This window comes from Dipodomys ordii, unplaced genomic scaffold (assembly GCF_000151885.1).
Source record: "Dipodomys ordii isolate 6190 unplaced genomic scaffold, Dord_2.0 Scaffold43, whole genome shotgun sequence".
Lineage (NCBI taxonomy): Eukaryota > Metazoa > Chordata > Mammalia > Rodentia > Heteromyidae > Dipodomys > Dipodomys ordii.
The window spans coordinates 6,284,890-6,311,813 of NW_012267259.1; the positions used below are offsets into that span (position 1 = coordinate 6,284,890).

Below are 26,924 nucleotides of genomic sequence, written 5' to 3' on the forward strand. Positions count from 1 at the left end.
GTCCCATTCATCACCCCTCACCCAGCACCCACAAACACCTCGGCCTTCCTAAGGCCCCAGTATCTCACATGCGTTTTTCATCCCAAGAAATGAGATGCAGAAATTCTGTTCAATCCAACAGTTTTCTTCCCTAGAAGTTATCATCATCCTCATTTTTAGTCTTACCTCCTATTAAAATTCAAGCTTAAAGAAAACCGGTGCATTGTCACTGCTTCAAAACGAATGTGTTTTTAAAAAGTGACCCCATATAAGAACCCATTATGAAGCCGGATGCTGGTAGCTATGCCTGTAATCCTAACTACTTAAGAGGCTGAGAGCTAAGGATCATGGTTTAAAGCCAGCCTGGGCAGGAAAGTCCACTCTTATCTCCAATAAACCATCTGAAAATGCGAAGTAGCGCTGTAGCTCAAGTGATAGAGTACTCGCTTTGAGCTCAAAGAGCTCAGGGACAGCACCCAGGCCCAGAGTTCAAGCCCCACGACCAAGAAAAAAGAAAAAAAATGCAACATGAGTATCACATATCTAGATGCACATCTTATAATTAATATATGATTAAAATTCTGAACAAACCAAACTATGTTTCAATGATTGCAAATGCCACCAATTTTTTGGGTTGATTGCTCAAAAAATATAACTGAAGGATATATATTCAAATAGTTCAAGAATCAACTAATACAAAAAGTTAAACATTTGGAACTCTCATTCAAATCATACCATTCTTTACCTCTTCCCCACTCCTAACTCCAGTAACTTGATTTGGCTCTTATGCATTTTTAAGATGCAGATAAAGTCAGTAATTGTAGCCACTCAAGAAGCTGCAACCTGAAAGTTACAGTTCGAAGCATGCTGGAGACTTGTCTCCAATTAACACCAAAAAGCAAAAGTGGGAGTTCAAGTGGTAGAGTACTAGCCTTAAGCACAAAACTTCAGGATAGCACCAAGTCCCTGAGTTCCAAGCCCCAGAAATGGCGCACACGCACACACACACACACACACCCCAGATACAACAAAATGTAAATTTTATTTCCATTTTCCTCTTTTTCATTAAAATAAATGGCTCAGCCTGATATATCTACTATATATATGTCATTTTAAGTAGGAATACTAAAGAACTACATAAATTCTTGTATGAACATAAAAAAATTAGTGGAAACTTGTATTTCCAACCACAATATAGAAACTCCATATCAACTAGTTTGTATTATTTCCCAATATATTTCCAAATCTGAATATTAGGAAAACCTTCATTGATACAGCAAAAAGTAGTCCAACATACTAAGAAGTTCAAATTGAAATATTATAAATGCATTTTATATGAATCTAACATTAATCTAAGTTTATGATCTTGAAAGATAAATGACAATCAAAAATAAAATCTTAAGAGCTGGTATAGATAGATAGATATATAGATACATAGATAGATACATAGATAGATACATAGATAGACAGACAGATACCATATATAAATATATATATATGTATATTAATTCAACAAAACATTGTAGAACTACTTATCCCCACACCAGAGTTAAATATTTCCCAGAGAGAAAATTAATATTACAGAATCATACATCTCTTTCTTTAACCTAATATCTGATTTTTAAGTCAATAAAACCAAAACCAAAAGGTTGGATTTTGTTCATTATTATGACTTCGTGGTCAAGTTTCCAGAGGGATAATGAAGTTATTTAGGTCACAACTAAATGGCACAACAGGCTTTATTCCAATTACTTTTTAATTTTTTTAATTACTTGATATGCATTTCTAGCAGAAAGAGAAACACTTAAGGAACAGACTTTTCATTTCTTCCTTTGTCCCTCCATTTCTGTGCTCCCCTGGCCCTCTCCAAAACAGATAAACTTGCATACATGAAAAAAGGTACAGGAATCAAAAACAGTGAAGAGGTCACACTGTTCAAAAAGAAATCTACATACTATCTGACTTATGTAACTGCAACCCTTCTGTATGTCACCTTTATAATAACCATTTTTAAAAAGAAACTGATTTTTTGAGAAAAAATGATGATAAAAATCATTGAGTAGAGATTGTGAATAAATAAAGCAGGTATATCATATATGTCACCCCCCCCAAGAAAACAAAAATACTAGCATGATCAAAGCAATCACCAACACATGCCAACCACCAGGCTCTCCACTAGGAGAAACTGTCAACATCAAAGCCAAGTGGAATGAGTTCCCCAAAGCACAAGGAAAAAAAGTAATTGTTAGTTAGACGCCCGCTCATGGCCATCAGCAATGTTACCTTAATTTGGCCTTAATGACCTATAATCACTTTTAACATATGGCTTTTAAGACTGCTATTATTCAGCATGATCTATGGATAAAATGGAGCAAAGCAGAACTGTGGGCTTCATTAAAGTATATTCCTACAAAAGTGGAATATGTAGTATTGCTAATATGTAAATGACTAAATAAGTTAATTAGGTGAAATGAAGTGCACTCACAAACACAGTCACTTAACCTGAATCATAATAGTGTGGTGTACATTAATATATTCTTTAAAAAATGTTCATTAACTAAATGGTACGGTAAGGAAATACAAAAGGACTAGGACCAATGAAGTTAACACTGACTTCTGAAAACATACTGATAAAACACATCCCAAATATTTCCCATTGCCAAAAATATCAAAACCTACCACAGGATTTCTTTTTTTAAAAAAAGATTATTTTGGGTAGGAATTAACTATAAGAACGACCTACTTCCTTGATTTGGATTCCAATGTTTTATTTTTGATATACATTCCTTTTATAATTATAATTTAGGGATTTGGGCTAGGAAAAGCAAGATGGATGAAAGCTAAAATCTCCATACACAGTCTAAATTAAAAAGCATACCAAGGGATGGTTTTGCAAAAAAGAAAAAAGAAAAGAGATTTCCAAGTTTGCCATAACAGACATGTAGATAAATATGACATACAATAACAGAAAAGCATCTTTCTGGCTATACCAGGAAAAACATGGGTTTTCATTCACCCCAAAAGGTTGCTCCCTGAAGCAAGAGAAAGCAACAGACAAGCCCAGCAGGGAAAGGGTGCCGAGCGCACATGTGGGGCCTTGATTCAAAACACAGCTGCCGGATCTAATTTTAGGCCAACTGGCCTTGTCAGTGTCTCTTAACAGGGAAAATTTCCCCACTGAATATTAGAAGCTGTTAAACAAAAAAAAGCCAGCACATAATAATATTCATTAGTTAACTTACCTACACCATTGCTATTTTATACAGAAAATACATCTTGCAACTCATCAAAGAGAAAAGGTTACCAGTGTGGGAAAGGGCACTATAGTTATGTTTTATTCTAAATGAATGATCCATGAAAATCCTCAAATACCTGTACCCACCTAGACACTGATACAGTGAACAGTGCGAGATCATCCATGAGTTTGATCAAAGAAAGTAGTGTTCATCAGCATTCTGTAGACAAACATCCATGAAAGAAATAAAAGATATACCATAATAATAATAGTCCTTACTGACTAGCATGTATCACACTATTAGTCTGGGCTAAAGCCAGGACTCATTGATCCATATGGACGAGAATGTAACACTAACTCTGCTAGGAGACAGAGAGTTGGAGGTGTACCTACCCTTTCATCCATGAGGACATTTTACCACAAGCTATACCATCTTTCCAATGTTGAGGTGACTGAGGTACATCAGATTCTACAAGTCAGGAGTCAGGGAGCTTTTTCTAACCTGGCCTAACCATCTTGGCAAGGAAATTATAAACGTTCACAGTTTGCACACAAGCTCATGTATTCCTAGGCCCCTGAGTAAATCAAGTAATGAACTTTATTTAAACTTATCAAGAGCATGTGTTGCCACCATCAAGCAGGGCAGTGAAGCATTTGTCCACACATGTATCTGTTAACTCTCCTCTTCCCCCAGAAGGAAAACGCATAAGAAATTTGTAATGTTCATAAAGTAATCACTACAGTCTGGTGTAGCAGTGCACACCTGGAATCTCTACACTTGGGAAGTAACATGTAAAATGATCTCAAGGTCAAAACTAGCCTGAGCTATATAGTAAGATTCTTTCTCAGAAAAACTAAACAGACGCAAAGTCAAAGTGATCACTAGGCTCTGATTCCCAAAGTTGCATGCAAAACAGAGTCCTCATGCCATGTGAATTTTCATATGGAAATCTGGAATTGCTTTCAGCAGAATTCAGAATCATTCTGTGGATCCTAAAATGTTCAAACTCACAAAGCCCTTGACCTTCATTCCTTGAATAGGAAAAATGTGAATATTACATCCCCTACTTTCTCTGATTACTCCATTTCTAGACCTAGAAAACAACCTGAAATCTTCAATCTTCCCAATTGCACATACTTTTTCATTCTTCAAAATGCCCTCAACCAACTGCCTATGTCTTCCAGTCCTTTGCATAAACCCTGACCACATTGGTTTAGATTTCCTAATGATGCAGCACACACACAAGCTCCTAAGAAAGAGCTTATGAAACAGACTCAGATCATTGTATGTGGTTATTCATCTCCCTCAACCGCCCTGAAAACAAGATTTTTGTTGTTGGTGGTGGTGGTTGTGGGGCTTGAACTCCTGGCCTGGGAGCTGTCCCTCAGTTCTTCAACTCAAAGCTAGTGCTCTACCTCTTGAGCCACAGCACCACTTCCTGTTTTCCTGTGGTTCACTAGAGATAAGAGTCTACCTGTACTGGCTTTGAACTGCAACCCTCAGATCTCAGCCTCCTGAGTAGCTAGGATTACAGGCATGAACTACCAGCACTTGGCAATAACTATCATTTATATCATTTTTTTTCATCTCAAGTATTCAATGTAGTAGTCCACATATACTGCAACAGAAGCCTGAAGATAAATGAGTGTATAAATAAATGCTAGAAAAGGCAATAAGCTAATAAGCTGTGAATGATACTACATTCCTAAGAAAGAAACAATAGTCTAATAATCTTCCTACCTCTATTTAGCATCATTCCACCAAGAATCCACCTTTTCTTTATGCAACTCTTTATGTGTAGCATCTTCCTCTATTTTATTTCAGCTGGGGGGCTTGGGGGGGCAGGGGAGCGGGCTGGTTGCTGTTTCTTTGTTCTGGGGTTTGAACTAAGGGCCTCATGCTTGCTACATAGGCATTATACCATTTGAATCATGCCCCCAGTCCACTTTGTATCTCAAATGGTTAAAAAGTAGCATATACTCATTTTGGTGTATTAAGTATGTAAAAAAGTAATGTTTTTTTCTTTCATGCGATTGTTTCTAACACATTTATAAGATTATTTCTTTGTTGCTTTGTATGTCCCTCCCCCACAGTATGTATAACCCCTGCTTTCACTGTATTTGATGTAGGTATAATTTGTGGAGGGGAAGGGGAAAAACAAATCGTTTAAATAGGGATACAGGTGGACCCATTGCAACAATGAGATGTACAAGTCCTTATGTCGAAATCGAACTTTACAATTTGGTGTGTGGGGGGGGGACGGGAGGGGAGCAGGGAGGTTTGGGGGGGCAGGGGGAGGATGAGAAGGGATGGGAAGGGGAAACAAAGGAGGAGGCTACAATGCTTGATAAGAAATGTACTCATTACCTTGCCCATGCAATTCTAACCCCTCTGTACAGTATTTTCACAATAAAAAAAAAAGTAGCATATACTCATTTTGGTGTATTAAGTATGTAAAAAAGGTAATAAATATATGTGTGTATATATGTGTGTATATATACACATGTACGTGTGTATATGTATAAATGTGATATACATAATATAGAGAGAGAGAAAAAGGAAAAGTTGCCCACACAAGAATATGCTACACTTTTTAATTGTATAAATTAGCTTTGAGTTTCAAAATAAGCTATGCAAGATCACATGGCTAATAATGGAAAAAAATGGGAATTGAAGACCATGTGTAAGACGTATTTCTTGAGTCTGGGGAGCTACAAACTCCCCAAACTCTGGGAACCCCTTAGGCATATCCCAACTACTGCCTGATTCTGTAAATAAAGTTTTATTGGAATACAATAATGCTCATTGCTTACTTATTGTCTGTAACTGCTTTCAAGCTTGAAGGGCATCAGTTGGGTGTTGGAGCAGAGAACTTTTGGCCTGCAAAGCCAAAAGCAATTATTATCTGCTCCTTTCAGAGAAAGTTTCCAGTCCTTCTGCTCCAGTCCATAAAACACTCAGTTCAGGAAATTGTGCATATTCTTCTCAGATTCTTTTGTTTTTCTTTTTTGTCAGTCACAGGGCTTGTTACTAAGCTTTGTCTCTCAAGGCTAGTACTTTACCACTCTGAACCACAACGCCACTTTTGGTTTTCTGGTGGTTAATTGGGGATAAAAGTCTCATAGACTTTCCTGCCCAGGTTGGCTTTGAACCACAATCCTCAGATCTCAGCCTCCTGAATAGCTAGGATTACAGGCATGTGCCAGTGGTACCCAGCTTATTCTCAGATTCTTTAATGTTGCAGAATGGTTTTCTTTTAGGACAAATTTCCTTTAGAAATTGGGGACTAAATATTGATGTGTACTCAAAAAACATCAGCTTTTAAGAATCAAAACACTGCCAGGTGCCAGTGGTTCAAACCTGTAATCCTATTTACTCAGGAGGCTGAGATCTAAGAATTGAAGTTCAAAGCCAGCCTTATCTCCAATTCACGCCACCCCACAAAAAAAAAAGAGCCCAAAGTAGAGCTATGGATCAAGTGGTATAGTGCTAGCCTAAAACACTAACTCTGTGGGAGAGCACCCAAACCTTAAGGTCAAGCCCTAGGCCTGGCACACACATGCAAAAAGTAAAATCAAAGGATCAAGCTGTATATCTGAACCAGAGCACTCTTCCAATAACCAAAATGCAGTCTTCAGTAAAAGAGGTTAAGAATCCCAGCAGCCCCAGGGAAACTCCAAAGACATGATTAGCTCCATGGTATTTATCCAGCATTTTCTCCATGGTCCTGACAATGTGCTCTCCTGCCTGTGCTCACCTTCAGGCCTTCATTGGTGTGGTCAAGAACAGAGCAGCAAGCAATACTATACAAAAACCAACTCATTCAATCACACTTTCCGCATTTGCTTCACTGTCTTTGTTTTTGTCCCCCAAAACTAAGTATTGATACATTTGTATCCAGCTAATCTTTTTTATAAAGAATTAATTTTACAAACAATAGATCAGCCTTCTTCTAAAAATCTGTAAAAACCAGAACAAGTTGTAATGGTTATATTTCTTCAAAAATATATTCAATCATAAATAGACATGGATTGATAGAAGACAAATACAACTACTAAATTTTTTTTAAAAAATAGTTTCTGCATTTTCACCTCCAGCTAATAAAAAGTACCCATCAACAAGTCAATATTCCACTGTGACACTTCCTAGAGAGCTCACTTGTTTAATTTTGCTTATCTGTTAACTCAAGACCTCAAAGGGATACTCTAAGCAATAAAGAGTTTGTGAATTAAAAGGCAGATCGGTAATAAAATGTGGAATATGCTCTGTCCTCCAGCGCTTGGTGCACATCCTCTGTAAGGTGCCTTGTGTAAAAGAACTCTGTGAACTGTAGTCTCCATCACATTATCATAGGAGTTTGCCAAGAGAAAAAAGTAAAGCAGATGGTATTCCGAGTTCACACTCCGACTAGGCCCTGACTAGCTGTCTGGCTCTGGTCAGGTTGGCAGCCTCAACGTCTTGGTTCCTTGTTGGGGAATTAGGAAGAAGTACATATTGGACTTACAGAGGAAGTGACCTGGGGAATTGGATAGCGGTCCTCAAGGAGTCAATCTCTGACTTCATGATTTCGGTTGCTATTTCATCAGGTAATACACAAAATATATGGGACAATGGCAAAAATATAATCATCACAACGTTTTATGACTTTGAAGTCCATTACATGGACATAAAAAGTCATTTAATGGCTTCCAATAACAACAGTGTCATTCTCAACTTAAAATGAGCAGTCTTACAAGAACACTCATTCTTATTAACCCACATATTCCATTTCAAAAGTGTATCTATGTTAATGAGTCATTTATTAAATGACTTCATCATTATTAGATTTACAACTTGAATTTAGACTAGGAGATCAAAGGATGTTTTTCATCTCAATGTAAAGATTAATTGATTCAGACAACAAACACAAGGAGGGGTGCTCTATAGCATATGCAAAGGTCCTGAATCAATGAAATGTCCAAAAACTAAAAGAAGGCCCATAATAGCAAAAGGGAATCAAATGAGGTTGTAGGTACCTCCAAGGCCAATTACTCCACGAGTTTTATTATATACTGTAGGAAAACACTGAAATTAGAAGGCAGCACACTTAGTTACATTTCATTTAAACATTCTGGTTGCTTTGCAATATAGATTCCACAGGGAAAGAAGGGAAGTACAAAAAGTATCTGAGAGTATACAGTCAGTTGATCAGGCAAGGAATGATGGAGCTTTGATCTCAACTGGGAAAAGCAGAGGTGAACCCCACAATTATGAGGTGAGAGGAGATAAAAGAAGGAAAGGGACAAGATAAATAAGACAAGCAACTCATGGTTTAATCAAGTAGAGGCATGGTGGTATCCTTTGTAGGCAGAATCCTACAGGAAGCACCAATGAAAGGAAGAAGAGGAAATCTTAAAAATACATGTACAGAGAGAGAGAGATAGCTTGCCAGAGGTAGGGAATACTGGAGCAATTTATATGTGAAAAATCTTCTCAAAAAAAAGAGACAAATTAGGGAAAAAATGTATATGAGGGTAAAGCAAATTCTATAGTGCTTACCAGGTGTTGGTAATGAGCTAAATGCATGGTTTAAGTGTGATCATACTGAATTCTCCCAACAACCCTGTTCCTACACTTTTCACTAAAGACACTCTTTTAAGAACCAGATGATTCAAACGTCCATCTGAACCCAAACCAAAGTACAGCACCACACTGACTGGCTCTCATTTAAAGAATCAGAGAAAGCTCAGGATCATTCCCAAGGTACACAAATTATTTTTTTTCCCAAAGCACCATTATATTTACTTACTTATTGACGTTCTTAAGATTTTTTTAAATTTTCCTTAGGTAGTTGTAAAAGGAGTTGCCATTTTCAGAGCAGCGTATGAATAATACAGTGCATGCCTCTTGATCAACGTCACCCCTTTTACCATTCCCACCCACCCATTCCCTCACTTATCTTAATTTTTAGGTTCTCTATTGAAATATTGCCATTTAACAAAGCAGTTTAGGTGCACAATGCATTGTGATCTGTGTCACCCTTGAACATCTTCACCAATCTCCCTTCCACCCAAACCCTTTCCCTTATTGTTCTCAGTTCTGCGGCATATACACTGCAACCTCGCCAGCATTCCATCCATTTCCCCATTTCACTCTTCTACCTCCAATCCACTTGACCACCCCTTTTGCAAGTACCTATGTCCTAGTATTCATTTTGTTAGTATTTGACATGATTCTTTAGAAAGACTAAGTCAAAGCCTATCAAAATATTTCCAATTCAGGAAGAATGGCGGCTGAGAGGATAGGAAGAACATCAAAAGAGTATGATGTGAAAAAGTCATACTCACAAAATTTGTTTCAAAAAAAAAAAAGTCTACCATGATGGATGACTCACACTTAGAATCCCAGGAACTTGAGAGGGGCAGACTGAGAGACAAATTGCACTTGTAGTTCAGCCCTGGCCAAAACCAAACAAACAACCACAATCTGAAAAATACCTAAAGCAAGAAGGGACAGAGAAGTGGTCCAAGTGATACAAGCACTTGCCTAGCAAGCACAAGGCCCTTAGGATAACCCCCTGCCCCCAGTATATTTTTCTATAGTGCTAAGAGAGATGCAAGATTTTGGTAATCCAATGAAGAGTTTCCAGCAGGGAAAGGTAGGCACTAAAGGAAGACTGCGCAGAGACAAATGTTCCTATCGCTTTTTTGAAGCAAAAGCAAATCTTCTCTAAAGGAAAGCATTCTCACCTTAGGTTCCCCCCATTTTCACAGATTCAATGTCCACCAACCATGCATCCATGAGGAAAAGAAAGAAATGCAAATATAAGTCACAAAAATGAGACTCTAATACATGGAATTTATTATTTTCTATATTTAGAAAATACCTATGAAATTGTAACAAGGAAAGATATCACAAAAATGAAAAAGAAGAAATATTAAAAATTTAGCAGGCATAAAGTAAAAAGAAAATGTAATATTTACAACTGAAAGGAAATAGGGACTGGAATTTTTTTAAGTGATACATTAAACCACGCATTTGACAAAGATGAAAAGAGAATTAGTGAACTGGAAAACACATCTAAAAAAAAAATCATCAGGAATGCAGCAGACCCAGAGAAATGGAAAACAAGATAGTTGAGAGCAACAAAGAACGGAAGAGAAAGTAAAAATACACTTAACCAGAGAACTCAAGGAAGACAATACAACAAATGGAGTCTGAATATTTGGAGAGATAAAAATTGGTAATTTTGATAAATTAGAGGAAGACATAAAACCAGTTGCATGAACATCAAGGTATACTTATAAAGTATACTAAGCAGAATTAGGAAAAGCACTCATAGATGCATCATAATAAGACTACTAAATACTATTTTTTTTAAAGTAGAGGAAAGGCACAGCTCCTAAACACAGTGGCATTATATGGATGCCAGAACTCCCATAAGCCACAGGGGAAATCAGGAGGGTGTAGAATATAAATCATTACAGTAATGAGAGAAAATAAGTGACAATCTGAAATTATGTGTCCTGCACACTTACCTTCCAAAAACATTTGAGGTAAACAAAAATACAAGATACAAAATACGTCTTACCTAGAGTAACAAAGGTTTTAACAATCAGATATACTTTAGGAAATAGGAAAATGATCGCATGAGGTGGTCCAGACAAGAAATAAGTGCCAAACAAAGAAAACACAAAACCTGTAAATCTAAACACTATCTACAAACTACTCAGCTCTCTAATTTGTAAAAATAATTTACAAGATCAAACCAAAACTTTTCCCAGTAGCATGGGGAGCGTGATAAGAGGCATCTGGTCCTAAAGTTGTTTGGAAAGAGAACTAAGATTAGATAAAGGTAAGAGTTTGTAAGATGATAATTCTGCACAGTAACAGCAGAAAGATAGTTACCAAAAGAACAGAAATTAATTCCAAAGAATGGGTGAGAGGAGTGAAATAAGAAATAACAAAGCCTTACTGATTTCCTTAAAGAGAAAAAAAGTAACAAAAAAAGCAAGACAGAAACCAAGACATAATTTGACATTATCTAATTCAATTAAAATTAAAGATGATACAGCTATCACTGATATATCGGAAACCTATTAACAGGTAATGACTGAAAATAAAGGCTAGAAAATAGATACGTCAAATAAATACCAGATAAATGAAAGCAAGATAACTATACCAACATGAGACAAAATAAACTTTTAAGACTGAAAGGAGGTAGCCACATTAAAAACTGAACAAAGCATTTAATTAAGCAGAAAGACAAAGAAATCTAAACACAAATGCATCCACTAATGTATCTCCAGTAAGTATAAAACCAAAACAGAAACACAGGGAAAGATTCATAAATCTACTCTCATAGACTATTTTCACCCACTCTTACTGATAATATGTAAGGCAGACAAAAACATAACAAAGGTATAGATGATTATAAGGCACAATCAGCAAGCTTGAATTTCTAGGCACATACTGATCCCTCAATTCACTAAGAAGAGAATACACATTCTCCCCAAGCAAACAATGCAACACTTGTGAAAACTGATTAACAAAACTGACATTAAAGCAAACCTTGACAAGTGTCAAAGAACTGTTAGCACAGAAGAGTTCTCAGGCAACAATTAAATTACAACACAAGTCAATGGTAAAAAAGATAAATAACACATTCATTTGCAACATCTCCAAGGCAGCAGTAAACATTGCAAGGGTCAAAGAAGGAATCATAATGGAAATTTGACAACAGTTGTAAATCTAAGATGAAAATGTTACAAATTATAAATACAGTGACCACAGAACTTAACTGGCTTTCAATAGCCTTGCAGTCTTGCATTATAAAAACAAATGATGATAACTTAACAAACAGGTGGACAAGTTAAAAAAACCACCAAAGTAAACCAAAGTAAAGACAAGAAAATAAGGGAGAGGAAGGGAAGAAGGAAAAGAAGAAGGGAAGAAGAAAAGAAAGAAGGTAGGAAGGATTGGGTTCACTCATTATCACTGAAATGTAATTAAGATCAGAGCGATATGCCTTTTACAATTTATACCTACTAGAGTAACATTAATTAAGACATGTGATTAACACCGAAGTAGGCAAAGACAGGCACCAATACTAATCTTATGCTACAAACAAAGACAAAAGTTATTAGAGCACTTTGCAAAAATAATCTCACATGTTGAATTTCACATAATTTTACAACCCAACAAACTTTTGTTTTCTTTTTTGGTGTCAGTCATAGGGCTTGAACTCAGGGCCTGGATGCTGTCCTTGATTTCTTTTGTTCAAGGCTAGTACCCTATCACTTGGGCCAGAACTCCATTTTGGCTATTGGGTAATTTAATGGAAGTAAGAACCTCATGAACTTTCCTGCCCAGGCTAGCTTCAAACCACAATCCTCAGATCTCAGCCTCCTGAGTAGCTAGGATTACAGGCATGAGCCACAGACACTTTTAACAGGTATCTTCCCATAGAGAACATCTTATACATGTGCTTCACTAGAGAAGTTCATGGAAGCCTGTCAATCCAAAAAGCATCTCCATCCAGAGGATTCCCCATCTAGACATAAATATATTGCAATATGTGCAGAAGTAAAATACACTGAATTCCATCTTTATCAATATGGACAAATCTTAAAACACACACAAAGTGAATAAGAAGTATACAGGACAACAGGGAATCATTTTCACAGTCGCTTAGAACAAGCAGAAACAATAATATTTTGCTTAAAAGTAAACATTCACATCATAGAACCACTTTAAAAAAGAAAATGAGAATGTTTAGCAATAACAGAAAAGGTGAAGAACGGAGCATGAATGGCACCCATACAAAACAAGCCAACAACAGGTCCTGAAACAGCTCTGATTACCTTCCCAGACGAAGTAGTGGATTCAGAAACAGCCATCACATGCCTGGGCTTCATAAATTATATTTTCTCCATACATTATTCTGTAGTTGCCAAATATTACATGATAAAATATACTATAATGTAGGTTGAGGCCCCCTCATAAAAAATGATTGAAACCAGAAAGCATTTCAAATTTCTAATTTCTTCACATTCTGGAATGTTTTCGCATACATAAGGAGACATCCTGAAGATAGGACCCACATTAAGCAAGAAATGCACTTATGTTTTCAAATGCTCCTTAGAAGGCTGTTTTGTACAGTATTTTTAGTGCATCTGCTTTATGTACTGCCCCCAGCCCGAGAGGTAGAATGTGGAATTCAAAAAGTTTTGTATTTTGCAGCACTTCTGATTTCTGATTTTCAGATTAAGTGTGCCCAACCTACATCAGATTTGAGCAAAACTGTAAATAAAAAAACATCTAAGAAGAAGGCACACAGAGTAACTTAGGTAGGAAACACAACAATGGTGTTGCTATAAAGAGAGCCAAGACTAGCTGTGGCCAGAGCAGCTGGGAACAAGAGGGTGAGTTTCTGTATTGACAAGTTTTCGTTTTTTGTTGTTTTTAATTAGGAAGCATATTTAACATTAAAGAAAAAAATCTCATTATTTACAAAAAAAATCATTTCTCCCATTTAACCTAACCTTCTCTCCTACTTTAAGAATAAAATAAAATAAAGTATGGTGGTACACCTTTGCTGTCTTACCACTTGGAAGGCTGTAGCAGCAAGGTCTTGAGTTCAAATCCTGCATGGATAACACAGGAGGACCCTATCTCAAAAAAATAAATAAAAAATACTACTGAAGTTCTCTGTCTTCCCCTAAAGAATGGTAATTCCTTACATTTTTAGTTTGTTGTTAACTTAGACTTTTAAAGCATGCCTAGATAACTGACAGGAATTTCTAGGAAGAGGCACAGCCCTCTTAGAACACTGTAAGTACTGCCCTCTTCCTCCATTTCGGGGTTACTTGCTCATCAACAGTGAATAAGCACTGAAGGGGGTTTTTTGTTGTTATTTAGCCTCTATCCTTCCATCTCCCTTGTGATGAAGAACACAGAGAGTTCTGGAGTCGCAGAGCCAACAATCACTAACTGCCCTGAAACCAGGATCCAGACGAGTATCACCACAAGTGCTGACTAGCTAGTGAACTGAAGATGGGAAAGGAGACATAAGCACTGTGTTGTTTCTTTTCTTTACCCTTGAACAGTAAATAAATATCTGCCGCAACAGTGGAATTCTCACTAATAAAAACAGACTGAACAACATACTGGTTTTTAAGAAGTAACTCCCTACCATGAACTGTGAGAAAATGGAATGGAAACGGGGCAGGAGGGGGAGGGCAATCACAGAAAAGGAAGGAAGTGTTCATTAGGAAAGAGGAAGGAGGGATATTTGCTACAATTTGAAGGGGAAAAAAATAAACTGCTTTTGTCAAGACTTAAGAGATAACTTTATCCCTTGGGCTACCTGAAGAAAAAATATAATCAAATAATAATGTTGCAACCTCTGTAAGTAGCACATAAATCAAAACCACCCTCTTCAAGTTCACCAACAAGCACTAATAATGTCCTGTGGCTGTTCTATCTGCAGCCTGACCAGGGGAGAGAACGAACTCAATTCAGCTGGTGTGACTGAAGCACTGCCCGTGTTTAGTGCAATAAGAACATAAGCTATAACAAGCCTAAATGCTCCCTAATTACTGAAGACCATTAAATAAGGCCCTCTTCCACCTCTATACCTTCACAGAACAAAACTACAAAATCAATTTAACATTATTCTCAGACAAGAAAATGTACTTCTCTCTTCTCTGCTTTGATTCTAAAAAGGTAGGGGGAACCACATGCTGGTGGTGTCATACATTTTCAAGCATTGAAAAGACACAGGTCGGGGAAGGATTCCCTGGTGCAAACCTGCAATCATAGCTACTTGGGAGACAGACATCAGGGAATGATGGCTGCCTGCCCACAAACTTCAGGACACTCCTCCTCACTCAATGGCTTGGCGAAGTGGCTTGTGCCTGTTATCCATCTATGGGAGGGGGGATGGGGAAAGACACAATGGTTATGCCTGTGCACACCTGTCACGCCCAGAGACACAAGAAAGCACAATTAAGAGGATCACATCCCAAACTGGCCCTGGCATAAGACAAGACCCTCCCTGAAAATAAGGTGAAAAGGAATTAAGAGGCATGGGTCAAGTGGAAGAGCACCTACCTAGCAAGCACAAGGCCTTGAGTTCAATCCTCAGTATAAAGAGAGACAGAGACAGAGACAGAGACAGAGAGAAGGTTACAGGTAGTTTCACAAAAGAAAGCAAAGCAGATTCACTGGATGAATGCTCACCAAGGAGCTGAAGGCACAGATTTCAAATAAAGTCTCCAAGTCAATACAATTTCAGTCACACCCAGCCTGTAGTACTGTCTAGACATCTGCAGAACCTCACCACGGGTGTCAGCCATCAAGCCTCGTGCCCTGGGGAACTGGGCTCCAGGCTGAAGCTGAGTTCCCAGGTACACATCTGATCACATCCTATTGCAAGCAAAGCTCCCAAGCACGGCTCCCTGCTAGCCCCTCAGCCTCACTCCACCCCTGCTCCTTCCCCTTCCACCATAGCTTGCTCTCTGCAGAAGGCCACAACCCCCACCCCAGACCTGCCTCCTAGCAGCCTTTCCTGAGGATTGCTCAGTTATGGCTATTGTGAGCTCTTTCATGCAGTATACCCCTCACCAGCAGGCTTTGCCATCACCCAATCAGGTCAATTATTCCACTGACATCTGCCTTCCTCGCTGAGATAACTCAGCAACCTACTATGTGGAACATCATTTCATTTTATGCACTTAACATATGGCCTAACACGTAGTAGATGCTCAATAAATAATTCGTCAATTTTGAAAGGAAAAGAAAATGGAGACCATTTCCTCATTTGGGAGGCTGAGGCAGGAAGATCATGAGTTCAAGGCCAGCCTGGGCAAGAGAACAAGAGCTAATCTCAAAAACACCTAGCTAGCTAGCACAGAGAGGAGGGAAGAAGGAAGAGAGAGAGATGTATTTTTTTTTTACAGCCTTGAAAACTGTCTTTTGGTGGTGGTGGTTGTGGGGCTTGAACTCAGGGCCTAGGTGCTAGCCCTGAGCCTCTTTGTGCTCAAGGCTAGCACTTTTGGTTTTTGAATAGTTAACTGGAGATAATATTCTCATGGAGACTTTTCTGTCTCAGCTGGCTTTGAACTGCAATCCTCAGACCTCAGCCTCCTCAGTAGCTAGGATTACAGGCGTGAGCCACCAGCACCTGGCTGAAAACTGTCCTTTAATGAAGCCTTACATAGCCCAACATCATTTATTGTTAAAAACTCTTTCTTATTGGATCATGGCAGAGCTTTTATTGAACAAAAGTAGCATCATAATCCCAAAGCGATAGCGTTGATAGCTGTTATTCTGGGAGGGAGGGGCTTGAGCTCCCCTCAGCAAGCACTGTACCATTTGAACCATACCTCCATCCCTTTTTGTTTTACTTTCAGGTAGGGTCTCAATTTTTTTGCCATCCTTGGAACATGTTCCTTTCATTGCTATGCCCAGCAAAGCTGGGATTACAGGCATGCCCTATCTTGGCCTCAAAAACCTAATCCTCCCATCTCTGCCTCCTGTGTATAATGCCCCCTATCCACAGGGTTCTTGATATATGTTCAATTCCAATACACATATATCAAAATAAACCCCTCTTTCAAGAAAGGATCAAAGCCAATTTGTCCATGAACCTTTCATTCCTAATTTACCCTGGCATGAAATGTTTCTTTTTATCTAAACATGATTATGTCTTATGTTAACTACTACTTTTCCATTCTTCCTTCTTAGACTATATGCCTCTAAGAGCAGATCTCCATACCAAAAGCCTTTTACGTCCTGTAACAGCTAACACAGGGTTTTGATTCTAGCATGTTCCAATAAGCTTATTAGATGTGCCATCAGTCAGAATTACAATAGCCAGCTACTTCGAAGCCCACATCTTGCCTTTCAAACATACGAAACCCAAGAGGCAAAACTGAGGCTATGTTATAATCTCCTCTTGGTGACAGAAATAAATATACCTTTCTAACCACTCATTATCAATTTTTACTCATCTTAAGTGAATATCAAAGCAATTACTGACAAAGTATGCCGAGTTACATGTTTTCCTTATCTTGCTCTCCTGTATTTTACAGAATATGAAAACTAGATTGTCCAGAGCTATCATTTCAATATCCTCTGTAGATGCTCTGTCTTTCCCTTAATTTAACAGTCCTTTAAATCCTTTGTAGTTAAGTCTTGGTTTGGGAAATTTGAGATTAAAAACCATCCATTTGGATGCCTTGCAATTCAGTTAAGTACCCCAAAAGGGGAATGTTTAAATTAATGGAAGATTAAAGCAAGGAAGAGCATTCTGAAAGGTATTCCATAATGGTGCTTTGTCACCACCTTCTCAGTTTTATTGAGAAAGGAGTCTGTTCCCAAAGGGCTGAAAGTTTATATGCCAACCATCAGCCTAGTTTTACTATTTGACGTTAAAAATGTCAGAAAAAAAAAGCAGAGTTGGTAATGGAAATGCTGACATGCCACGAAGTGAGAAGCACAGGCAGGTGCCTGTAACCAGGGTCATAATTCAATCAAGCTGTATTTTGACGTCATCTGTTACAGAAAAAGCCAAATGGTTTATGAACAGCACCAGAACCCCCGAGATTAAATTACAGCCCTGATATTTAATCATGGGTCTTACTTTGTTATTTTTAATAACACAATACATTTTAACAGTTATTCGTCAACGACCTCAGCCAAATGAGAACTTGTGATGACAACCTAGCCAGATTATGATGGCCATCTCACACAATCTCAACTTCTACTATTTTTTTCAGAAGTGGTAGATTACTACCCAAGTTTTCTTCTTAAACGTAGAATTGATACCAGAGGATATCAAATCTTAATTAAAAGCATCATGGTCTCTGTAACCAGAAAATTAGGACATGTTTGTGTCTTGATACAGGCATGACTAACTGTGAGCTCTGGGGGGAAAACATTTAGCCCTCCCCAACCTTGGCTCCTTATCTTTAAAATAACACATCTAAATTTCTATGACTAAAACAAATATGGCATAATTTCTCTAGGATTTCCTTAGGATCTGAATGTCAAACTTTTATGGCAGAAAAGTTAATGCATTTTGTAATTCAACTAGAATGACTGATTAAAGAGGCACCCTAATGCATAAAAAATTTATAAGCCCAAGTTTGTAGGAGCGATGCCAGCATCAGTAAGTGAAACAGATTCTTTGCTGCCTAATGTACAAATAGGACTGCACATGTCAAGGGTTGTTTGCAAAACAGATCAATACAGGCCCATCCAACAATGGACTGCAGTTAATAAACTACATATAGTAATTACTACCAAAGGCAGTCTAGAAAGTCATTCATTAAATGTTAATTGTCACACAAAAGTACAAAAGCACCCACTTGAACAATTGTGTGGCTGCCCCTTTAAACAAAATACTTTCTTACAGCCCTGAAATTTAGCCACATAAACTGATTTTAAACACACCTGGGTATTTGATATGCTGATTAACTGGGCCTTTATTTGTTTTTGAATGAAAGTAAACATGACAACCTTTTCAACACTTTTGCTATTCCTGAATATCTAATACTAATAAATATATATATATATATATATGTGTGTGTGTATGCTGCTTATAACAAAGTGCTAACCAATCTTCGCCAAAGACTAAATTGCTAATTGTTTCATTATTCTCTCATAAGCATCAAGAGTTAGAGTTATATTCAAATATATCCAGCTAAAACCCATATCTATGAGAGTCAAAATGAATTTGATACATTTAGAAAATGGATAAATCACACAAAAGCTTATAAATTGGATGGCCAATTTTGAAATTTTCAATCTGTGTTAGGAAACTGGTAACAAAAATAAACTTAAACTACCTAAAATTCTAATACTTATCACTATCTAATTAGCTTAGAGGAACACCTAGTTATTTTATAAAAAAAGAAAAAAGAAAAAGGTCATAAAATAACACAACAATATGCGGGGGCGGGGGGGGGGGGGGGGGGAGGCGTTTTCTCTGCTCCTACCTAGTTAGTCTCAGTTTGCTTCTCTTTCTATACAAGATGTGAGTTAAGCAACACACATATAGATTATAAAGGTTTGGCCAAGAACATTTGGGTTCAAGACTTGTAAACTAAAGAGCATTTCAAAACACCCATGTTCCTTATTAGGCAACTTAAGATCTGTTATCTTGGCTTATGGGAATAGATCTAAACAGCACCATAACACTAAACACGGAAAAATCACAGGCCTGAGGCCACCAGGATGCGCAACTCCAGACCTTGGACAAGGTTGCAAACTCCCAATATAAAATGTAGTTTACCATTAAGGAGTAAATGTTTGATCTGTAAAGCTTACCAAATTACTTTGTTTATCATAGCAGACGAAAGCAAAAAAAAAAGGAATAATTTTAAGCTCCAAACAAAACTGTTTATATGACAGTCTTTACTGCTCCATGATTCTAAGCATTTAAGACAGATTCGAGCAATTAACAGCATAAACTTTCATTACATAGTTCTATTATATATGTTTATGTGACTTCGCTGTTCATCTGTTATTTAAGTGATTTCCTCATTACAATAGCAGGGTAAAGATAATTTGCTGATGCTGTCAAAAATGCTAAGCATTTCAGTCTCAGTAGTTCTTGGAACCCTACGCTTGTTTAATGCATTTTATTTACTTAAGTCCATGTCAGATAGAGAATTGTTCTTCCTTCTGAATTTTGAAAACTAACATTTAAGCACATGTCTGGTAATAGACATATCAAAACTTCCAAACTGCTTCTTTTAGAGATATAGATAGAAACTGAGGATTTTCTTTGAAATGGAATATTGTTTCAATGGTTTACCTATAAACTGCATGCTTTTTTTTAAATAATTAAAGATAAGAAATCCTTATTTGTTTTTTAAGATGTTAATAAGTCTCGCTTGAGCAACTCAACTCCTGGTCATAAGAAAATAATTGGGGTTCTGGGGACATGGCTTAAAAGTTAAGAGTACCTTCCAGGCACACACAAGGCCCTGAGTTCAAACTTCACTACCACTGGAAAAAAAAAATCTGAAAATAAAATATCTTCACTAGCACCCATGTAGATCATCCCTTTTCAACAGAATGAAATGGCAATGAGTTTTAAAATGCAAACTCTATTTTCTTTGTAAAACTAATGCTAGCATACAATAAAATACACTAAGGCCATATTGAAATCCACTACAATTTAGAAAAGCAGCATGTTTGTAAACTGAGGTGGGAAAAATAACGTACATGGCTTCTGACTCTTGGGAGGGAGGGACTTTGGGCAAAACTTAGTTGAAACCTGTTTTTATTACTATGTGCAAGTTACAAATCTGTCAGTTTCCTCATCTGTGAATTGGGTTTGGTAACCTTTGCCTCTTAACTGGATTCCTTAGGGGGCTGAAACAAAACAAATCCACAGAGTAGAGGAGACCACCTGGCCCAGTCAGAAGCACTTCATTTCCATTCTGTCAGTGCCATGTTCACCTACACAACACCTTACAAACAGGTATAAGAGAGAAGCCAAAAGAGAATAACCAATAATCCCAAATTCAGCTCCAAACCAGAGAAAAGCATTCAGAGGGAACGTCTACACCCAGTGGCACCAACAGGCACAACTATCAGCCCATAAAATCTAACACTTTATTAAACACCACAAGTGACAGGAATGCAACTGGTGAGACCATCAGTTATTCCAAGAAAAGGTTTGCATGGCCACAGAGAATTAGCAAATCAAAACTGCTTTCCAGAACAAACAACACAGGCACAGTTTAGAAGCTCCTTAGCCTGTTCTTTAGCCCTGGATGCTCAGGACAATGTGTTTCCAAAGGGTTTCTTTTCCCAAAATACAAGGATTCCGACATAGGAGTTTGCTTTAAAAAAAAAAATCTATTAAGTTGCTCTACACTTTACAAGAGTTACACAACCATTATGAATTGTACTACAATAGGAACTGTTTTAAAATATGCACATTGAGAGAAGGGGAGAGAAAGAAGGGCTGTCGTAAATAACAATAAACATACAGAGCAAGAATGAGAGACAGACAGACAGACAGGCAAAAAGGTGTGGGGGGGGGGGGGAGAGATAGTAAGTACCCTTCCCTTCAAGTCAATTCCATGTTTTAACACCATCACCATAACTGAAACAAATGGAAATTAATGTGGGACCTTGATCCTTGAACTTTTCTCTTCACACAAAACTATCCATTAGATTCACATTTGTCTAGCAATGTACTGACTCCAATAACCTGTCATTTTTGAGTCAAGTGCAGATAAGGTAGCTAACTTACAGGAAAGCTAAGAAACATTTGCCCTCTTCCAAAACTGACCTAAGAGAGATGTGATGTGTTTTACAGCTGCTCTTAATTGGTCCAACACCCATGTGTTAGGCAATCATCTTTAACAACCGCTGAACACCTAAGTAAAACTAAACAGCTACTGGGAAAAAAAGATCAACTTTAAAAGTAAGGAAGGGAGTCACAGCACCCATCCATCACACACTAGCTGTAAACAGGGGCAACAGATGTGCCCAGAGCTGATCTACATACATACATACATACATACATATATATATATATATATAAAGTGCATATATATATATATACTATATGTATATATATGTACATGGAAGTTCAGTTGCCCAACTTTAAAACTACTTTTTTAAAAATACACCAACAGTAGTGGATTTATCTTCTGCTCACAAAACACTCAGACATAACCAAATAAACTATACACTTATTATATTAGAAAAGTAAACCTCTTTATTATAAAAATTAAAGAGGACTCAGGAACTTATTTTTGTCTTCTTCTGGTAACTCTGTCATCCTAATTTTTAATGAGAACCATTTGCCAATCATCCTGGCATGTGGATGGTTTGCGTTTGTTTTAAGATCAATGATACAGCAGTTATCAAATCCCTCTGTAGACATTGCCATGTAGGTTATAACTGTTTCTTAAAAATAATTCCAGAGCCCACCATTCTCCCTGTTATAGGTCATGGGAGCCCTGGACCATCATGGCTGAATTGTTTTACTGCTTTCTGCTGAACACCTGCAAACATCAAACAAAAACTGCTGGTCCTATCCTGGGTTGACAAAAGCCTTTCATGTGAAAAATGCTGCTGGGAATGTCAGGCTGGAGCTCAGGTTACATTCCATTCTCCCCAGCAGCCTTACCATTTCTTAAGGTGGTAGAGAAAGCCATGTTTGTGAAATGCAAGATTAAAGAGAATGTGGCCACACTTTATTATCATTCTCACATGGCAAATCATGATGGAGCATCATGTATTAATGAAATCAAAAGTGATTGGAAACTTTCAGCATGAAATAGTACCAGGCCTAGGTTGGAAACAATATAGAAATGTGTGTGTGTGTGTGTCTGTGTGTCTGTGTCTGTGTATGTGATTTTTTTCAAATGCAATACTGTACTTCTAATCAGATCTTTTTCCCCTGGATCCAAGTTTCAAAGTGACCCATGAAAGTGACATCTGAGTCCACTCAGGACAGCAGGTATTAACTTGAAGTAACTTTAGAAAATAATTTCTCTAGCCCAAGTTTCCTTGTTCACCCTTCCAGTTTAAAAAGAGCAGTTTTCATAAGTTTAAAAAAAAAAAGTTGTGCTTGTGCTTTAAGAGATTTATGCCTTTTATTGAGTAGAAATAGAAACCATTCTTTTCACTAATAGCCCTGTGTTCCAATATGTCTTAATAGGTGGGGCAAATAACACCCTAATCTGCATTCTATACATTCTAGTCACAGTCCTACTGCACTGAATGAATGGCCCACATATACAATCAGGCAGGCAGAATAAAGGAGCCACCATACTACCCTTACAAGTAAACATCTGTCCAGAAAAACCACACTACAGGTACAATGAAACCTTAAGTTCCACACCCTGAAAACAATCAGTGCATATTCATTAGAAATATCATCACACACAACTCACTTAGAAAGAAGATTCTGTCTTCATGAATTCATAAACATATATATTCCATTGCCTTAAGAAATCTAGAAGTTTGGATATATGATCACCTACCAAAATGCATTTATATTTACTAAATTTATCCCATCCTATGCTCTCTACATACACTTAAACATTAAAGCAGGGGGTTTATCTGAATGTGAGCATAGAAACGGAGCCATACCTACAGCTGTCTTTTTAATGTATTTCATATTTCTAATTCACTTTAATTTATTAAATTGCATGTAAAGTAATACATTTAACTTATTCCAAACATGCCTATTTTTACAGTAGTGGAAACTAGTATCTCCCAGTGACTGAAATATTGCATTTATGTCAGCCTTTCACACATAATCCACATACACACTGCTTAAGTAAAACATGAAGGAATTTACTACCAGAGACAAAGTTAGTGTTTTGATACTAACAGGAAAAACTAATTTATCTACAAGAAACACTTATTTCTATCTTTACTTCAATTATTAATATTAAAGCTTTTGTCTGAAACAGTTGCAAGAAAAATACCGTATAGAAATTTAGGGTACAGAATACTAATACTCCCCCAAAAAAGAAAAATTAAGCCCCTACATGGAAACTATAAGAGTCCAGAGCAAACACACTGGCAACAATATTATTACTCAAACTTTACCATTAAGAAGTGTTAAAACAGAACACAGGTGGTATCTCATAATTTCTATATCAAACTAAAGACAAAAATTCTCAAAACTTATGGGACAGAGTAAAAGTAATTAATTCTGAAATGAGCATGTTTTCAAAGCTATCACTTTTATAAAAATATATCAATTTTATAAGTCACACAGGTAAACAGATTTCTTCCATTGCAACAGCACCAGATAAAAATTAAAAGATGTTAAATTATATTCCTGGTTGACAGACGATTCTATTGGCATCACACAGCTAGAAGATGTCAACATTTACCAGTCTGACTTAAGAATGGTACTCTAGTTAATGCACAGTTCTATACCACTGCCAGACTCCTAAAATCCTGCAGCTGTTTAACAGGCATAAGTGGATTTCAAGCTTGGACTTCAAGGAGAGAAAGCAACAATGTATGACTCCTTATTTAAAATACATTGGACAAAAAAATACATTATAAATGAATATCATTTTTTCAGTCTCCACTTTTAACAGATAAGCAGTCCTGTACTAAAAATTTTCCTTAGATGCTAGATAATCACTGTGCAGATTCCTTTGTGAATACCGCTGTCGGTTTGTTTTGTTGTTTTTTTTTTAAGCATCACCCAGAGATCTTTCATTTAGAAACTGCTGAAGTCCTTCCAAATTTACAAGTTTAAATATAGCACAAAATTCACTACACAAAGAAATGATGAGGGGAAAAAAAGAAACAGCTAAGGAATGAAAAATGCTATTGAAAATATAAATGAATTCATATTTTGCCTCTCAGATTAGCATGAGGCTATTTCCAGCTATAGTTTACAATGGGGCATCATCTGCAAAAGAAGTGCTCATTTCTTTAAAAAGGTTAATTGTACACAGTACATAGTAACTTACTTTATTTACAAGGGATTTCCCCTTTCTATGAAAGTTAGATTTTTTTCCCTTCTGTATTTTCAATAAGAAATATTAATTTATAATTTCCATGCTAGCAGTGGCCTTATATTCAGATGGTTGATTACAACTATTTCAGAAAATCACTTTTAAATTAAGTGATGGAATTTTGAGACAGTTTTCTTGATTTAGAAAAAGGTCTTAATTATAATTGCAAAAGGTAACATGTTGTATAACTTACACTACTGACAGATAATAAGAAACCATATCATTAGAGGCTAAAATTCAATGACTTTTTCCAACCACTTCAACAGAATTAAAAATATATAATGAATAAACAGCTAAGAACATTGAGCTTCACAGGAAAAAGGAAAAGAGAATTTACATACTTGAGCCAGTAAAATGTCCACTCGCCAAAGAAGTTGGTCCATTTTTCCCACTGCTCACAGGAGGTGAGAACATCTAAAAGAAAGGAAGGAAGATCACAGTTGAAAAGAAGACATTGATGACTTCAGAGTTCACCAAAGATCTTTCACACTCTTACCAAACAGCTCTGAGCTCATGCTAAAGACTATATGGTTTAAAAAAAAAAAATACACTGCTATCCAACTGAAAACTAAACCAACCACTTTAAACCCTCTCCCCATGCCCACAGTTCCTTTTTTTCTTCTCGGGTAACTTAAAGAGAACCAAATAGTCCTACTACATACTCAGCAAACCCAGCCCCAATAACATTAGCAACATTCAGGTCAGCAGCCTTCCTAGAAAACACTAGTTTGACAAGAGAAGAAAAAGTTGTTTGTTTTGTACTAAAAACCTTGGCCATAAATGTGGCAATGTCCATTTCCTTCTCGTATAGGATCTGCCTGTCATGTGTGAACCCAAATAAAAATAAAAGTGCCACCTGCACTAAATTCTCATTTCGTCTCTCACATGAGAGCAATTTGAGGCAAGTCTCTCTCCCCTCTCTCTCTCTCTCTCTCACTGTCTCTCTCACTCTCACTCTTTCACTCCCTCTCTCTCTCCAGCATTTATTTCAACCCTAATTGGTTTCCCTCTTTCCACGTATCTAATGGATAATGCACACCTTTCCTGAGACAGAGCCTGCAAAAAGCAAAGGAATGAATGGAGGAGAAAGCAAGCTGCCTACAGCTCTGCTTCCTGGCAAAACTTCCCAGAGCCATTTCTCCACAAGGTTTAGAAGAGGAGCAGCGGTGGCAAGGAGCAGCGGCGGCGGCGGCGGCAGAAGCAGCAGCAGCAGCAGCAGCAGCAGCAGCATGAAAGAGCCCCACCGAGAAGGCAGTTTGGATTTTATCGGTGTTTTGTGGATGTGGATTCTTTTTATTTTGCTTTCCAAATGCATTTTTGCTTTACACCAAAACTCATCTGACATTAAAAAAGAATTCAATGCCCTGACATGTGGAACTTGGTTTAGGAACGGTAAGCAGGGAGGATGGAAAAGGATCAAGTGCAGTCATAAAACTCCACAAGTGTGTAAGTTCCTCTCTGTGCTGACCTCAGGACTATGAAATATTACAAAAATAGTCCAAAGGGTTCTAAAGAACGTATGCTCAGCATATACAGAGGAGTTTTCAGAGTCCCAGAAAAAAAAAAAAGAGGTGGCTAAAGGTACAGGTCCTACTAAGAAATAAACCACAGCATCATCATTTTTAAACTCTCAAGATATAACTGGGTCTCCTATTTTCCATGTCCAGAAAAACAAGTAAGAAAGACGGGAAGTGTCCATGAAATATCAGAAGACTCAGGGCTCAGATATGGCCAAGTCTGGGGGATGGTTTTACAGTTTTAGGGGGTGTCTCGTGAGATTCTATTATTTGGAGGAAATTGGTAGCTAAGGAAGGTCTTTAGACTGAAAAAAAAAAGTCTGCATCTTCAGTCACACTCCAAAATGACTGAAAAACTTGTCCAAAACACCTTCGTATTCAGCCAATTAAAAATTATTCCTGTCCATTAGGTTCCTATGGGTTTCTAGTGGAAGTGTCTGGGTTTTTGTTTTCTGGGCTTTTTGTTTCCTTTCCACAGCTGTTGTTAGTTTCCACCGTTCTCTCTTACCGCACTGAAATCCAGTAAATCACTCAGCTCTTTGTCCGTCCCTAAGGCAGCCATTCGCTGTTGATGATGCATTTTAGAGAAATCACACAAACCTAGAAACATGGAAATAACCGCAATCAGAAAATCCAGTCCCAATCCTAGGAGAACACACAATCGGATTTTTGGAGACTGGGGGGGAGGG

General features: G+C 37.4%; 1 protein-coding gene across 4 annotated transcripts in view; it reads right to left on the bottom strand.

Moving 5' to 3' along the window:
* Nucleotides 1-26,831, bottom strand: part of Tcf4 (transcription factor 4) — a 350,212-nt gene extending 323,381 nt beyond the window's left edge. For all 4 annotated transcript variants that reach the window (XR_001175170.1, XR_001175169.1, XM_013018942.1 and 1 more), the window contains exons 1-2: nucleotides 26,744-26,831; nucleotides 25,060-25,132 (exon numbers count right to left, since the gene is read on the bottom strand). Coding sequence is in view for 2 of the 4 variants with exons in the window: in XM_013018942.1 (XP_012874396.1) it covers nucleotides 25,060-25,132; nucleotides 26,744-26,815 (145 nt within the window). In the remaining 2 variants the exon portion in view is untranslated. The remainder of the gene's footprint in view (nucleotides 1-25,059; nucleotides 25,133-26,743) is intronic.
* Between the last annotated feature and the right edge of the window lie 93 nt (nucleotides 26,832-26,924).